Raw genomic sequence first — 15,774 nt, 5'->3', positions numbered from 1 at the left:
CAAAGCAGCATCTGACAGCCAGGGAAAAGAGACAGAAAGAGGCAGAGACACACACACACACACACACAAAAACAAAGTGTGACGGAGAGACAGTGGCTGACAAAGACGACAGATACCAAAATATCTGCTTTTTTGTGTGATGGTCACCACACTTGGGCCTTATTGCAGGCCAATTCCTTGTTCATATGGGTTCTATGATTTAAATGGGGCATAAATCGATTGAATCTCGCTGTGACTGAAACGTCACAGAGGCCAATAACAAGAATGAGCGAGACATTAATGGTTATCCTTATAGGAGGCACCCAATTCTTTATCTTCTTCTGTAACAAACTAATACTACGCGCCAACAATGACGTTCACCAAAATATAAATAATAGACAAATACTAAGTTTCTACAATACATTTATCCGAGATATACTGAATAAAACTAATATAAATGAAAAATTCAGGAGAGAACTGCGGTAAGAGCAGCTGAGACACTATCCATTAAATGTTATGACGTTTATTAATTAAGGAAACTTTGTACACAAGTCTTGATTGCAATTAGCTGGAAAGGGACTGAAAAAGACGACAAGGTAATTTATCAACCAATCAGACAAAAACATGGAGTAAACATTGTTGCAAATGTCCTAGACCTTAAGCAAACTCCTCTTTATCGTCAGTAGGAACAAAATGTTTGATATTTTCAGTCTGCTGATGCATTTATCAAGTTAGATATATCCTTAAAAACAAATTAAAGGCGGTTTTCGGGTTTCGGCTTTCCTAACAATGTTAACCTCGCTGCTGGATGTAGGACGCTCTAGTAGGGACAAAAATACCTTCATTACCAGCGAAACCATAACATTATCCGATAAAAACAACAAATAAAATTGTTATAGTAGTTTCGGGACTTTTCCCCAGATCCTATTTTTGTACTTTTTGTGGTATCCACTATGCTTGTGACGAAGTCAGCTCTGCAAATTTTCTAATGGAAGAAAATGATCAATTGATTGAACTCTATTGCTCATATGATTTAGTCACAAGACTTTTATTAATGAATGCTGTACAATGTTAAGTAGGATGATGAGGAGCTTAAATGCCCCCTGGGTGTTTTGAAGTGGTGCAAGAAGTAAGTGAGGTAAATAGCACAAAGTGAAATACGAGTAGACAGCATGTAATACTGAGGAAATGTAATCCGAAATGTAATTGTATGCATTAGTTAGTTGCATACAATACATTTCTAGAAGTATTGAGTCACCCGTTCAAATTAAGGAATTGATCCAGTTACCTTGTATATTCAATCCAGCACCCTGCTTCTACACATAAATACAACTGCAAAGTCGGTCTTCTAACACCTGCAAACCATATCTAGGGTTAGAGAAATAGGAAACTCGTTCATACATTTATCAAAGTTTTTTTATAGTCAAACTGATCCATCCTGATCCATCCATTTTCTAACACCCTTGTCCCTAGTGGGGTCAGGAGGTGCTGGTGTCCATCTCCAGCTACGTTCTGGACGAGAGGCGGGGTCACCTTGGACAGGTCGCCAGTCTGTTGCAGGGCAACACAGAGACAGACAGGACACACAACCATTCACACACACACTCACACCTAGGGAGAATTTAGAGAGACCAATTAACCCAACAGTCATGTTTTTCGACTGTGGGAGGAAGCCGAAGTACCCGGAGAGAACCCACCATGCACAGGGAGAACATGCAAACTCCATGCAGAAAGACCCTGGCTGGGAATCGAACCCAGGACCTTCTTGCTGCAAGGCAACAGTGCTACCAACTACGCCACTGTGCTTTAGAAAAAATATGTCATATTAAAGTCCATCAATCCCTAAATAAAATATCTTTGAAAATGGGATGCCGTGTGTGTGTGTGTAAAGGCGGAGAGTCAGTATTAGAGAACTACTCGGCGAATTGAAATGTCTAATAAATCTGATATACAAGTTTAAGAGTTGAGGGCACTTTAAAATAAACTGTCATTCGTAATTTGATCACTAGGTGATAAAGCGACTTCATTGACTCTTCAAACCTCTATTTGTTGAGTTCGCCAAATCCACGGTGCGATTTAAACATCTATTTTTAAGTAAAACAAAAAGTAAAGAAGAAAGAAAGGAAGCAAAAAATAAATGCAAATGAGCAGCTTGCTCAAATTGTGAAATGATTAACATTCCCTGTGCAGATCAGAGCAGGTTTCCCAGCTACCCGGGTTGAAATGCTAATGGGGCCTCCAACTCTCTTTAATGTCAATCCTGTTCGACTTTTCTCCTCCAGGAAGGGAGGAGCTTCTTGTTGCTATTTCCGTCCACAGCAGCAGGAGGGACAGACAGGAGGCTTATTTCCCAATCTGCATTTGGGGAGACGGCCCAGGACACGATGAGACGAAGGAACAGGAGGGTAGGTCCTCTCGTCCATGGGGAAGTTTCTTTCCTTTTCCCGCTTTTTCTATCATTTTCTCTCCGCAAATATCCAACCTATTTTTAAAAGCTCATTACAATAATCACGACCCTCCATATGGGGAGGGAGTGACGAGTGAGACCCTGTCTTTCCTGTTGATTGCATGTCGTTTTCAAACCACCGTATTCTTGTTGCTCCATTATTGAGTTTTAAATTAGAAGGGCAAATCGATGAAAGAGCAGAAATCTGATTTGACAGGCAATAAGGGCTGATTAGAGAAGTATTTTTTAAAAAAGAATTCACAGTTAAATATCTACCAGCTTTAGTTGAAATTATAAGAAAGTACAGAATATGTTTTTATGGGAAAGTGCACCGTTTCTGCATTTTTGGGAATCCATAATATATCCTTAGAGTAATGTTAGCAAAATATACATGAAAATAATGAAGAAAATCGGACTGTGGTAAACTTGATGTGATCATCGTGAAATTTACGTCTCTACTCTGAGAACCGGTGGCTGGTTTCCAGGCATTCCCATAGTGTTTAATGTTGCTCGAAATTGCAGAAATAGATCAATACGGCCCCTTTAAGAATCAATGTTCAAAGTGCTCCCTTAAAAGATACGCCTCCATTTCACCTAATTGTTGGGAATTATAACTTATCTTAGAAATCTGGGATTAAAACGGTGTACAAACTTATGATGTTATTTTAAAAAAACAGACAGGGAGGGGAAGATCTTAGTTCTACTTTTTCTAAAAATTTACCATTTTAGTTTTTACCACAGTAGAGCGTGCGTAAAAATGGACAGTTGACAAGTGGAGGCTAAAGAACAGAACCACAGCAGGTACATAAGCATTTGTCTTACAGATATAGGAAAAAACAAGTCAACTATTCTAAATTAAACAGCAAAAACATAACATGGTATTCTTCCCTAATAAAGAAATGAATTTGAATTAAAAAGAAGGATTTTTCCTGAACTTTCAGGATGAGAGATGCAACAAACGATACGTTTATTTTGAGTCTTCCTAAGAGGTTCCAATAACCGCGTCTGGGGCAGAACTTGCTTTTTTTTATTATTATTTTGGACATCTGCTTAGTACTCAGAGATACAAAGGCACCCAATTCATACCAAACTGGGCTTTCATTATTTGAAACACCTGTGAAGTTCTCCGTTTGCAAATTGTTCTTTTGCTCGGGTATAAACTCAAAGACCTTTATCGCAGCTAAACATGGTAAAGGGATTCTGAGACCGCATTTCGACACTTGCGCACGAGGTGAAAACAACAGAAAACAAGCTATCGCAGCTCGTAATTAGAGTGAAACGCATACGCTGTCGAGTCAAAGAAGTGTTTGTTATTGCTGGAAGGTGGTTTTTAAAAGCTGGACTGATTACCAGCTCATTTAAGTCTGTATTCCACAAGTCAAAGGGCCGCCGGAGCCGCCGACTCCAAAGGCAACCGCAGATCAGTGCTGGGATACGGGGGGTGACAGCAGTGAGGGAATTAGTGATGTGATAACTGTCAACACACAATCAGCTGTGCGGTATAGTTACAACGCTCACACTGTTTAGACTGGACTTATTAGATTTCTGAACATAGACTCGAATCGGTTGCAAAACAGCCCAAGCTGTCACTCACTTAGACTCTCAGAAGCGCGCTTCTGATTGACTGTGCTTCTTTTATTTTTATTTTTTGATAGGCGCATGTTGATGGCTATTGAAACAAGCCTTTGACATCCAAACATGCAGCTGAGAATGGAGTTCATCCGCTCTCAGCAACCAAAATGATGAAATATGACGACACAAAAGCCTGTTCAAACTCTGTGAAGCATGGACAAACGAGAAGCCCCACTAATGAGCGCTATTGTCTGAGCATGACGGCAATAGCCAGCCAAAAACAAAAAAAAACCCCTCCCTTTTTGACAAGAAACATGACTTATATAATAGTAACAGGTCATCAAGCTGAATTTCTTTAATGTTTGAGGCGACGATGTAAGGAAGCGGATTCACTGATGGGCTTGATTCATGTGGTGAAGCTGTGAGAGAGAAAGAGAAGCAAACCACTTTTGTTGACAGTTAGCTTTTACCTTTGGGTCAGCAGTCAGCAGCTTAAAAGCCTCATACACCTGCCTCTCTTTGACACCGCCCCCGAGGTCCAGGAAATTAGCCGGCTTTCCTCCATGGAGGTCAATGATGTCACATGTTGCCATGGCCAGACCGGCTCCGTTCACTGAAAGAAAAAAAACAAAATTATATATATATATATATATATAAAGCATAGCAAGACATCAGCAGAAGTAAACAAGTACTGAACACCTCAATAACTTTCTCTGTAAATATTAGACTTGGAATTCAACTCAAGCACTCAAATCAATATAAATTAGTCCATAAATTGAGATATGGGTAATCGATTGAAATCTGTCAGTGCAAATAATAATTATATCAACTACTTTAGTCCTATTTGTTGATTCTCAACAGCAAAGTAAAATAACTCAGGATCTTTTAAACCTTAGCAGGTTGAAAAATATACTAGTGACAGCAGCTACAGAGACTCAGAATCTAATATTGAAGACATTTATATGTATGATCTGAAAATAGAAAGAACATAATTTCATCACACACCACCTTCAACCAGGTGCTTCCTACATAATTTCTCTATGAAGATGTGTAAAAATTACCACTACAGTAATACATTCATTTGTCATGGCCTCTTCCACTCTCACTGCACAAGACTCCACTACTGGACAAAACTCATATTTAGTAGCCCAGTGAACGTTTTTGATGTCATAGCACACATCATGATTAATGATGAAATGGCGTCGTTCATAGTTCTTCGAAAAAAAAAAAAAATAAGTGGGGCTGTCTTGACATTGATCCCAAACACAGAGGCAAAGAACTGAAGATAGTTGAGAAAAGGAGCGGTCATCAGAACCTTTAAGCTTTGATGACACATGATGTGGAAGAATTAGTCAGAATTACATCTAAGCAATGAACGTGACTAGATCACTCAGACAAGTGACATCTGGAACGTGCCATAAATTTTTTTTAATAATATTTATTAAATACATTTCATAGCATGTGTGTAATTTATTTCTCTATCTTTTTCACACAAAAGTTAAAAACTCAGTTGTGTTGATTTCCTTACAGGTGTGACATACTTGGATTGTTTCAGAAATCAAGCTTGAAATTCATGAGTTATTAGTGATACATTTAGTAGAAAAAAAGAGTTAACATTTCCAATTGAATGAGACTCAGCTGTATTTTTTTTATAACGGACTGCCATCGTTTATCTAACTGTCTGCACAACCACCCTGCTGGGTTGTGCAGGGGCCAGTGGCACAAGTATGTCTTACCTCATTTGGTTTACACAAGCTGAAATTGCGTCCTGGCAAGCTCCCCCTCTGACTGAGGTCTCAGTAAAGGGGAAATTTGCTTTAACAGCTGTCACTTTGGTGCCTTACGGAGCTCTCAAGGAAGCTGCGGGGTCTTAAAAGCTGTTGTTACTTTAAGAGAGTGGAAGCAGGGGATGCAGAATTGGGGGGGAGGTGAGCGGGTGTGACGAGGGTGTTAACACACATTAATGTGTTTAGGAGGCTACGGGGTAAGGAGCGAGAGCACCTGTTAGTGCTGCTGTACACTGTAAAAGCTTTGATTTATGACAAGAGAGGAGGCCTTTAATGAGAATGCTAACAATCTGGCTCACTGGAGACTTTCTGGGCAGATTATGGCTAATTAAAATCCATTGGTTATGGCAGCGTTCGTTTCTGGAGTCTTCAGAAAGCTGCTTGTAACGTAAACGAGAGCTACACCGGCTTCCTTCACTTTCCCCTCCCCACAGTTTTTGCTGTAAGACGGTCAAAGCTATTAGCCAGGAGGTGTCCACCTACGGATAGTGACTCAGTTATTTGTTGGTGTTTGTGTGTCGGGGTGAACGCGGTCTGTGACAGGGCTCTGTCCTCCTACCAAAGCAGGCAATGTTTCCGTCCATTCCGATGTATTTAAGATCCCACTTGGCTGCCTCCATCTCCGTGGCGTCGCTCTCCGTCATGTCATCCATGGCGAACACATCTTTCTGACGGAACTCGGCGTTGTCGTCAAAGTTGATCTTGGCATCAAAGCAGACCACTAGGAAGACAGGTGGGCAAAAAAGACAGGACGGTGAAGGCGGAGTTAGGAATGGAGTCGGCAAGAAAAACACAAACTGGGAAATGGCAAAGAAGGTTGAGGAACTGAACAAGATAAATGGAAACTAATTATGATTTTTAAAAACATTAGATGATTGAGCAAAGGGAGACACGGTCGTGGTTATTTCAAAGTTTCACTCATTAATTTATGTGCTTGTGATGCTGGTAGACGTGTAAATGGAAAAAAATTAATGTTTTCAAACTAATTTAAAACTAAACAACAAGGCCTACATGTAACCACAGTACACATAGTTTCATATTTAGATGGCATACCCGCACAGATTTGGAGCGTTTACGTGGGATGCTGTCAAGCTGTGTGGAAATGTAAACAAAACGCACTCTGGTCGTCTGCTGAAGTCAGTATTCCGGCGTAAAAAGCGGAAACTGTTATCAAACTTCATATGGCTTTAATTTTAAAAAATATACACACTTTCATAAAACCACCTAAAATAAATAAATATTACATTGTTCTGTCTATTTTGTGTCAGGTAGGTTTCATTCCCCAACTATTATGTTGCTAATCAGCATCATTTCATAGTTTAAAATTTTTGGGTGCGTACTTTTGTGCGTAAGTTTTTGGTGAGTTCCTGCTTCCGCATGTTTAGATGTTACAGAGAATTTTCCCACATCTCATGAAGACCTAGAGAACAAAGCTAATGACCAGCTTAGTTAAATAGAGTGTACTGAAATGGGAAAACATTAAAACACGTGCAGAAAAGTGGCCCTTCGTGAATATGGATGATACTTCCTGATCCATTAGCTTCTTCTCTTGCACGCTATTTTTGAGCGTATCGTGCAGCCTGAAGTTCCAGGATTCACTCTAATGATGGTTGCCACAAATACATTTTATAATTTGTGTTTGATTTATTTACTTAAACATTTACTTAAAATTGAGCTCAATTCCAGCTCCTTAAAGGATCTCTGAGGTTCTTTAAACTCAATAATAATATGGATAATTAAAGCAGGGCAGATGCTCATATCCAATCAATGGTATTTATTCAAAATTTTACAAGACTGATTGAAATACTTTGAGTTTGTACCTTATGAGACAAATATGCTAGTAGCAAGAGTATGTTAGCTTGCGGATAGCTAGCATAAAATAAAAAAGTAATATTTCCTTTACAGCTCTTTTAATTTTTTACAAGTTACAAAATATCTAGACCTATAATCAAAATCTTAAGGTTTTAATAAATCTATATAATTTTTTATTATGCAACTACACTGTAGGCTACAGATAAATACAACACAAACAAGCTATAGAAAAGAAAGAAAAATACTGAAGTATGATTGTTTCAAACAATACACTTTAGTTTTGAAATATACATTAATAAAATCAATTGAACAGTTATGGTTTTAAATATGTTTACATTTTTAAAAATGGAGATACTTTTCTTTAAGACATGGTAAATGGCTACATGCACAGACTCAGTTGTATATGCTTAAATATTGACCTTCCAGCACACAGAACAGAAATATTTAAATACCTACGCATAAACCTTTTATCCTGTTATTATTCATATTTTTTAAAATAAAGTACACTTTAACACAAATCTGATTTTAGCCTGCAACATTAAAGATGCAAGTAATCTTGCTGCAATGTCTTGACAGAACACATCACATTATATCTGTTCAGCGTTGGAGACGATAAAAATTGATCTTATGTAGCTTTTTTCCTTTCTTTCTTTGAAAGAATGTTAAAAAAAAAGCAAGTTTGGCACAAGTTTAACAAAAATCAGTGTTGCAAGGTCGGACATGATTTGTTGTGACGGTAAAATGTCGTTGTCAGATGAATGATGAGGACCTGAAATATAAACCCGTTAACCTGAATTTGAGTCACATTGTGTAGATTTTTACTGTGGGAACAAGTTACAAAATGATGTAAAATTATTTCAACATGTAGATTAAATTTGGTAAATTTGCAAGCTATAAAAGAGTAAGATCTTGCATGAAATTTAAGGATGGTAGTTGCAATAAAATGTTACTGTTCCACCGCTGGATCTTTAAATACACCAGAGAAGTGAATAAAAATACTCTAATAGAAGCAATTTTAGGACCTAATATGGCACATCTCCAGGAAGTCTGTTTTTAATCAACTTTTTTTTTGGGTCAGCTAGCAGACAACAGGAGAATCAGACAGTCTAGGATTTATTTTAAACTGATGCAGAAACCGTCTCCCTGAGAGAGCCACGGCTCTCTTATGCTAACATAAACACCATAAAGCTATTTCACAGACACCTTAACTGTGACAGTCACAAAGAGAAGGTCTGAATTCGACCTAAACTCACAAACCCAAAGATACGCGCACACACCTCCAAATACAAGCCAGTTAATGGGAACAGGGGAGAAAGAAGATTCAAATAAAATCAAGGAGCATCAAAACAACACATAAATATTTTAATGCAGTTGCTGTTATAATGGAGACAGCGACAATAAGCCTTAATCCTGGTCAGGACTTCTCACGGGAACCCTAAAAGGCAGTGCATGTTCTAAGGATGAAGCACATGAGTAACCCATTGAAAGCTGCTCTGATCAGAAAATAACCTTCTATCTAAATGTTCCCAAACACAAAAGGGTTCAAGGGCAGAAGACAAAGCTAAATGCCAAGCTGCGGGTCTTCCTTATCCCTTAATGTTGCTCGTAAAGATGGCCTGGGTTTTTCTTCCTAGGTAATATTTTATGAAAATTGCACAATACCAATTTAATGTAGTACTTCGCCAACGTCAGTGTCATTAGTGGCTAGCAGTTTGATTAAAGCAAACCGAGCAGAGCTAGTGTGAATGCAGTGTAGTGCAGTGTGGCTCAGCTCATAGCTAGAACACGCTGAACATCATCGAGTCGTTTTCCTTTTCTGCCAGATGCTTTGTGCATCATTTCAATAGTTGCTTCTGTGGATTAAAGCGGTAAGAGGCTAAAGCAAGCTGTTATAAAGAGAACCTATTTTAGGGGTTTTGTAACCTTTAATTTCAATTTGTCCTAATCTCCCTTTCATGTGTAAGGAATAAGGAAGATTCCTGGAGCCTCCTCCTTTATTACTCACTCAAGTGACTAAACTCTTGATAATTACTGAGGTCTTAATGGGGTTTATGGAGTCTGGCCCAGAACATCCATACATACCAATAATAAATTGGCTTTGGGTTTTAGAAACATAGGAAAATATATCAGAGAAAAATGTAAATTATTTCTAATAGTAACTTAAAAGAACTCTTCTGATGTCTGCTACTAATCTAAATGTAGCTCCAGGCGTTTTCAGGACCTGGAATTACCCTGATTCCCTTTTCCCAGAAACATATCTAATTGATAGATTTCATTTTTATTTGTTTGACTGTTTTCTGAATCATACTGAGACTGTGGTTCGCCAGGGAAGCATGAGAGGCTGCTTTTTTTGTTACTTCTGGATGAGCTTAAAAATCACTATCAGAACTGAAGCAGCAGCATGGTGTGAAAATACAGAGCTCTGCTCCCTGAAGCCATCTGTATTTTGAAGCAGATAAAGTCATGTTGACAAGTGGCTGATGTCAGTGTGCTGCAATTAGAGCACACTTCACATTCTGCAACGCGTTCAGGCCTGAGACGATAGCATCTTTGCAACTCGCTGTGTTCTTTCACTTTATTTTATTTTATTTTACTAAAATAAATACAATTCTGGAAATCATTAACATGGAAAAAAAAAATTAAATGCAAAAGACACACGAACAGTGAGCCGTTTCTCTGTGAAACACGGTACCTTGTCCTTCGGGAGTCTCTCCGAGCGGATTGACTTCAACTTGAGTGGCGTCGACTTTCAGGAACAGATCATAGAGCCTCTTAATCTGATCCGCTGCCTGCAAAGTCCACAGACGACAATAATTACCTGATGGTTTGACTCGGAGCACTCAGCCTCCACCGAGGCCACTCGACTTCTGCACACAAGCTGCGTGAAAACAGGGCAAATCGGCTCCCAACATCGCCCCCGTTAGAGCCCGTTCTACATCAAAGCGTACATGTGGACAATAATTAATTTTCTATCTTTAAAGACCAGCTAGGCAAGAAATCGAGGACAAATCAACACACTTCAATTTTTATTTTACATGTATAGGATTATGGCAACATCTCTGCAGCTGCAACATATTGTAGCTTTTGATTTAATGTCTTGGATTTTTAAGTCCGAACAGCACCTTGCAAAAACCTGATTCAACTTTGTTACAAACATAAACTTTTATTTTTTGGTAGGACTTTATGTGACAGTCTAATACATAGAAGTGTATCATTCTGTAGTAGGGCAGGGTGAAACATAGGTTTATGGTTTGTTTTTTTTTACAAATAAAAGTCTGAGAAGTGCAGAGTGCTCTTTTTCTTATAAGCCAGTCCTGCTTTAAACGTCTCCAAAGCTTCATCTCTGCTGTTCTTCTAACGTTGTTTGTTTTCTCTAACAAAATGTGCAGACCTCACAGACCCACTGTGAGATAAATGACATTAAATTTACTAACCAGCTGACTTTTAGTAGAGTGACTGGTCCCACTTTATTGTAATTTTGGGGCATCCGGAACAAAAAGAAAACATGCACACCACACTTGTAACATTTTCATTTGTGAATAAAATCTTGAACTGTGTGTCACTTTACTTCCACTTTAAAATTACACACTATTCAACCGCATTTCAAGTCCATATAAAATACACAGAAGTCTGTGGCTGTGAAAAGATGTATGTGACATGACTGAACCTTTCTTCTTTAAACTGCTTGAGTACGGCAATCAAAAGCAAAACTGATTCCACAGCTAAAGTCCACAATTTTGTCCTTATTCAAACTGCAGAAGACTTTTTCTATTCCTGTCTTTAAAAAAAAACAGCCCTGGCATGCACCGAACATCTCTTCTGTCCTCAAATAGCTTATTGGAAGCAGAAAAGTTTTTGAAGTTTTTTATTTTATCGGAATGAAAGAGTCTGGCAGCCGACTCGGAGGCAGCCAGGGCAAAAGCAAACTAACAATGCAGACATTTACCCAATCCTTTTCTATTTTCCCTCGTGCCTGTTCAAAATCAATGCCCTTTCAACACCCTGCAAATGGAAAAGATCACAAATAATGGGAGGAGTGGATTGGAGGGTAAAAGAGGGCATACGGGGGTATTGCACAATCAAAAGCAAACATGTATTCAACTCTAGTTTGTCTAACTTATATGTGCTTCATGTGTTGTAGTTGTCAGCTTAATCAGATTCTTTTGTCCCGTTGAAAAGCAAACAAATTACTGACCTGATGCCATAAGACAAAGAGTTTCAAATCAACTCGTCTGGGCGCTCGTTCTCATTTGGACTGCGAGGCCTGGGCTCGTCTTCCCTCATTTAATGGGCAGATGAAGGTAAATGAAGGTGAATTTTAAAAGTTGGGGTTGAAAAGAAAACAAACCTTCTTGTTTCACAGACCAGATGTTACAGAGGGAGGATGTCCAGCTAACCGCAAGGTCCCAAAATAAACTGATCCCAAAATCACCGTGTGGCTGGTTCTGTCATTAGTGATGTCGGCTCCCCAAATCTATCTCTGTGTCCTGACTTACTACCAGCTACAACCATCTAACACCTGGCAGGTGAGTCCGTTGTAATGACCCTTCAACGTGTTGCCCGTGGGAAACTAATAACAAAAGAAGGACGGCGTGTTTGCAAATGCAAACCCGTCCCGTCTGTATGCGCACATGAATTGCAAAATCTGTCTGCCGCCTCTTAGCATTGTAGCTTTAAAGCCTTCGGTGGGCTCATTACCTGTCTTTGCAGAGGTCCTTTGAAACCCAAATTAGCTGCCATGCGAAGCGCCTGGTCGTCTTGCACGCCTTTATATATATCTATGACTTCCTGGAGGAACAGCACAGCACAAGAAGGAGAAGAGACATGAAACAACTGAAGAAAGGGAGAGAGGAAGAGGGGAGAAAAGCACCAAAACAAAAACAGAGCCATCCTGTCATATATTTAGAAAGGGAACTTATGTCTGTCCTGTTTCTCTGCATGGCAGATATCAAAGATGTTTCCTGGTTCAGTTGAGAGGATGGTCAGTAAGTCTCCACTTTTATAAAACCATAATGTTGACATATGGGTTAGTAGGTGGCATTTTACCTGTTTTGCCGCATTGATTCGATGCTTAACTTGTTTTCCAGATGAAAACAAGCTAAACATTGTGTGGGCTAAACTTATAAAGATGTGATTCCCCCGTTTTGTAAATGTGTCATTTTGCTTCAAACATCAATTTTAAGTATTAATTTCTCCCATCACACAAACTGGAAACTGCAGCGACCAATAAAGTCTCGCTTGCGGTCGTCATTCCATTGAGATCATCGTTGTAACGGTTAGCGTAACTCTTATTTTGTCAGTGAAAACCCATATTTGTCCAATACTGTTCACATATTATCCAATTCCACCATTATTAGCATTTTCCAGATAATCCTTGTGTAGTAGTAATCTCCCTGGAAACCCAAGCATCCATATTGCTAAACTATATCCGGACACCGTACACTGTTGTGTGATCAACCTAATGTTTACTGTCTGCGTTATGGGAAGCACTCGCTTGTGTGACATGTAGATGTGGTGTTTAAATCAAATGAATTGGATGTCTGCTCCTGGAAACGGCCCTGGAAAGGGTAATGAGGGGTAGAGAGAACCAAGACAGTAACAACTGAGCAAAGGATCATTAAGACGGTAATAAATGGAAGAAAGACGTCACAAACAGGAAAAGGAAAGGAAGGAGCAGAACATCCAACCTGGGCCATCAATAAGGGAGAGTGCAACCATTCATTACCTTTTTAAAACAAGAAGTAGATTGACGAGACGTAACTAAATTATTTTGTTGACTTTTAAGAAAATTTATATTAAAAGAAAAGTGGAAAGGTGGTGTGTAGACGGAGGTATCGCCAGGCAAACCCAAAGTTATCTTACTGTGTTGTCTCCTCTAGACTTTTAGCTGACAACTTAATTTTTATACTGACACTGGAATAAATGCTATTATGTGACCAGATATACCAGATGAAGCAAAGTCCAAAAGGAACAAAACGAGAATTTTGCTGCAACTTATTCTGAAACTGTTTTCATGGGGTTTGATGTGGAGGGCCACTGCTGCAAACTCACACTCCTGGCATTTTTATTCGCTTGTATTTATAAAATACAGGCAATTTATCATTAACAAATGATGAATTTTGTTAATAATAATTTTTTGTTGATTAAATTATTTGGGAGGGGGGGGTCGTTTGGAAAAATTGACATCAAAATTTTAGATGTCGTCACCTTCTCGTGGTACTGACTGGTTACAACCTCTCAACAGGACCATTCTTTAAAAAAATCAGAAATTCTTTGACTTCATTTTCCAGTGTGTTTTTCTCATTTGCTTATTTGTTAATTCACACTATACAAAGTCATCTACTTTGTACGAAGGAATACAGTGGAAAGGTAAATTTTTTTAGCCCTAAAATAAATGCATTTCAGTCCTGTTTCAGTCTTACATGCACACAAATATGTGAAATACAAATGAAAAATCAGATTTTTGGAGATCTCAGTTATTAGTTTCAGACAGAAGAGTGAATTTAAAAGAAAAGTTCAGTTTATTTTTGTCCAGACCCTATAAAGGCTTTGGCATGTCGCCGTGCAATCAGAGATCTTTGTAATGCTTCTACAACTTGGAGGTAGTCTGTTATCCGCCAAAGTTATTATAGATAATTAAGACAGGCTCCTCATTGCAGACAGAGTTTAACATTGGATACTTAAAAACAGACTGAAAGGAAAGCTGTGGGTTAAGAACAATCCAGCACGTTCAGTGAAGGTACAGATCTGATGTGGAAAACCAAGAGCACAAACCGGAGGGTTCTGAAGCCATAAAGAGGCACATCTGAAAAATACAGCCAGAGAAAAATGGTGATCAAAGATCTTTTACTTGACTGTTAAATGGTAATTATGAGCACAACCAAGAGTTGCTGAATGTTTGCTATCATCCCGGCACTTCTCTAATCAGGCCATTAAAGTAGAGTTAAAGTAGGACAGAAAAGCTTTGAATGGAGCGAAGTTTAAAATTCAACAGCATGTTCGTCCAAAGCTTACTACCAAAAAAAAAAAAGCACATGAAACACCTGGCTTCAGCTAGCTAATGTTTGGACCTAAAAGCAACTCTAAAAAGAAAAATAAATTACTCAAAGCTGTAACCCGATGCTCATCATCCAGCTTAATTTAGTTTAAATATGTCCGCCAAGAAAAATAAAAACATGGTGAAAACAACTTAATCTCGTGCCAAGCTCATGAAACATTTTTAATCCCTTTAAAAATAATAAGAATAAAAAAAACATTCATACCAAAAATAATCTTTGTCTGAAAACACTCCATCGGAGATGTAGAGCCAAAGCTTTACAATGCACTGACCTCTGACCTTGGAAGTTGCATGAGTATATGTGACAAGATGAAGGCATATGTGGTGCTTAAAGTTGTCCATCTGTTAACAGTGGCAGGGACTTGCCAAGTAGCTCCCATTGAAGATTAATGAGAAGCAATGGAAAGCATAAACAGCCTTTTTAATGTGTCTCCGTTTGTTTAAATTGAGGCCCAACATGCCGCTGTAGAGACACAAGAATCAACCGGATGAGAACGAAATCCCTCTTTAAATTTTAGCTCGGTAACTTGGTCCAACTTCAAATCGAAATAAAACGCTAAATGCTCACTAGTTTTCCCAAAGGAACAATCTTGTTAAGCGTCAGTGGATGCTTTTGTAAAACACTCAAGCAACAACTACTTCTAATTCTGCAAAAACATTTAGACTTCTTGTCAATATCTTGTCAAACCAGAAGTAACGTACCTTAAAGATGAGCTCTGGGGTGGAGGCGGCCACCTCTTCGATGTCCATCCCTCCCTGGGGGCTTCCCACCATTACTGGACCATTACAGGCCCGGTCCATTAGGATGGCAAAATACGTCTCTCTGCTTATATCCAGAGCCTCAGCGACCATCACCTGGACATGAAGAGGAAAACGTGAAGTGGCAGACAGAGCAGTGTGGCGTCATGTTTTTATCCTCTACACAATATACCAGAACGTCATTGAGATGTTATTTTATTTCAACAGCTTGGTAAAAAAAACTTTAACTTCTTTTTTTTTTCTTATTTCCTTGTAAGTTGTGAGAATAAGCCACAAAATGTCAGTGCTACAGAAGCTGGCTGTTCACAGAGTGCTGCACCTGAGCATATTCATGAAGGTTCAGTAGAAGGAAAAAATAAAAC

The 15,774-nt window shown here is 38.8% G+C and overlaps 1 protein-coding gene across 1 annotated transcript in view; it reads right to left on the bottom strand.

Annotated features, from left to right (window-relative positions):
• Positions 1-4,386: 4,386 nt before the first annotated feature.
• suclg2 (succinate-CoA ligase GDP-forming beta subunit) overlaps positions 4,387-15,774 on the bottom strand; it is a 67,772-nt gene continuing 56,384 nt past the window's right edge. Inside the window, exons 5-9 of the mRNA XM_023324616.1 lie at positions 15,356-15,508; positions 12,295-12,384; positions 10,289-10,385; positions 6,344-6,505; positions 4,387-4,610 (exon numbers count right to left, since the gene is read on the bottom strand). Of these exons, the coding sequence (XP_023180384.1) occupies positions 4,387-4,610; positions 6,344-6,505; positions 10,289-10,385; positions 12,295-12,384; positions 15,356-15,508 (726 nt within the window). The remainder of the gene's footprint in view (positions 4,611-6,343; positions 6,506-10,288; positions 10,386-12,294; positions 12,385-15,355; positions 15,509-15,774) is intronic.

The sequence above is a fragment of the Xiphophorus maculatus genome, chromosome 20, assembly GCF_002775205.1.
Source record: "Xiphophorus maculatus strain JP 163 A chromosome 20, X_maculatus-5.0-male, whole genome shotgun sequence".
Taxonomy (NCBI): Eukaryota; Metazoa; Chordata; class Actinopteri; order Cyprinodontiformes; family Poeciliidae; genus Xiphophorus; species Xiphophorus maculatus.
This window is presented reverse-complemented; position numbering and strand designations above follow the sequence as displayed.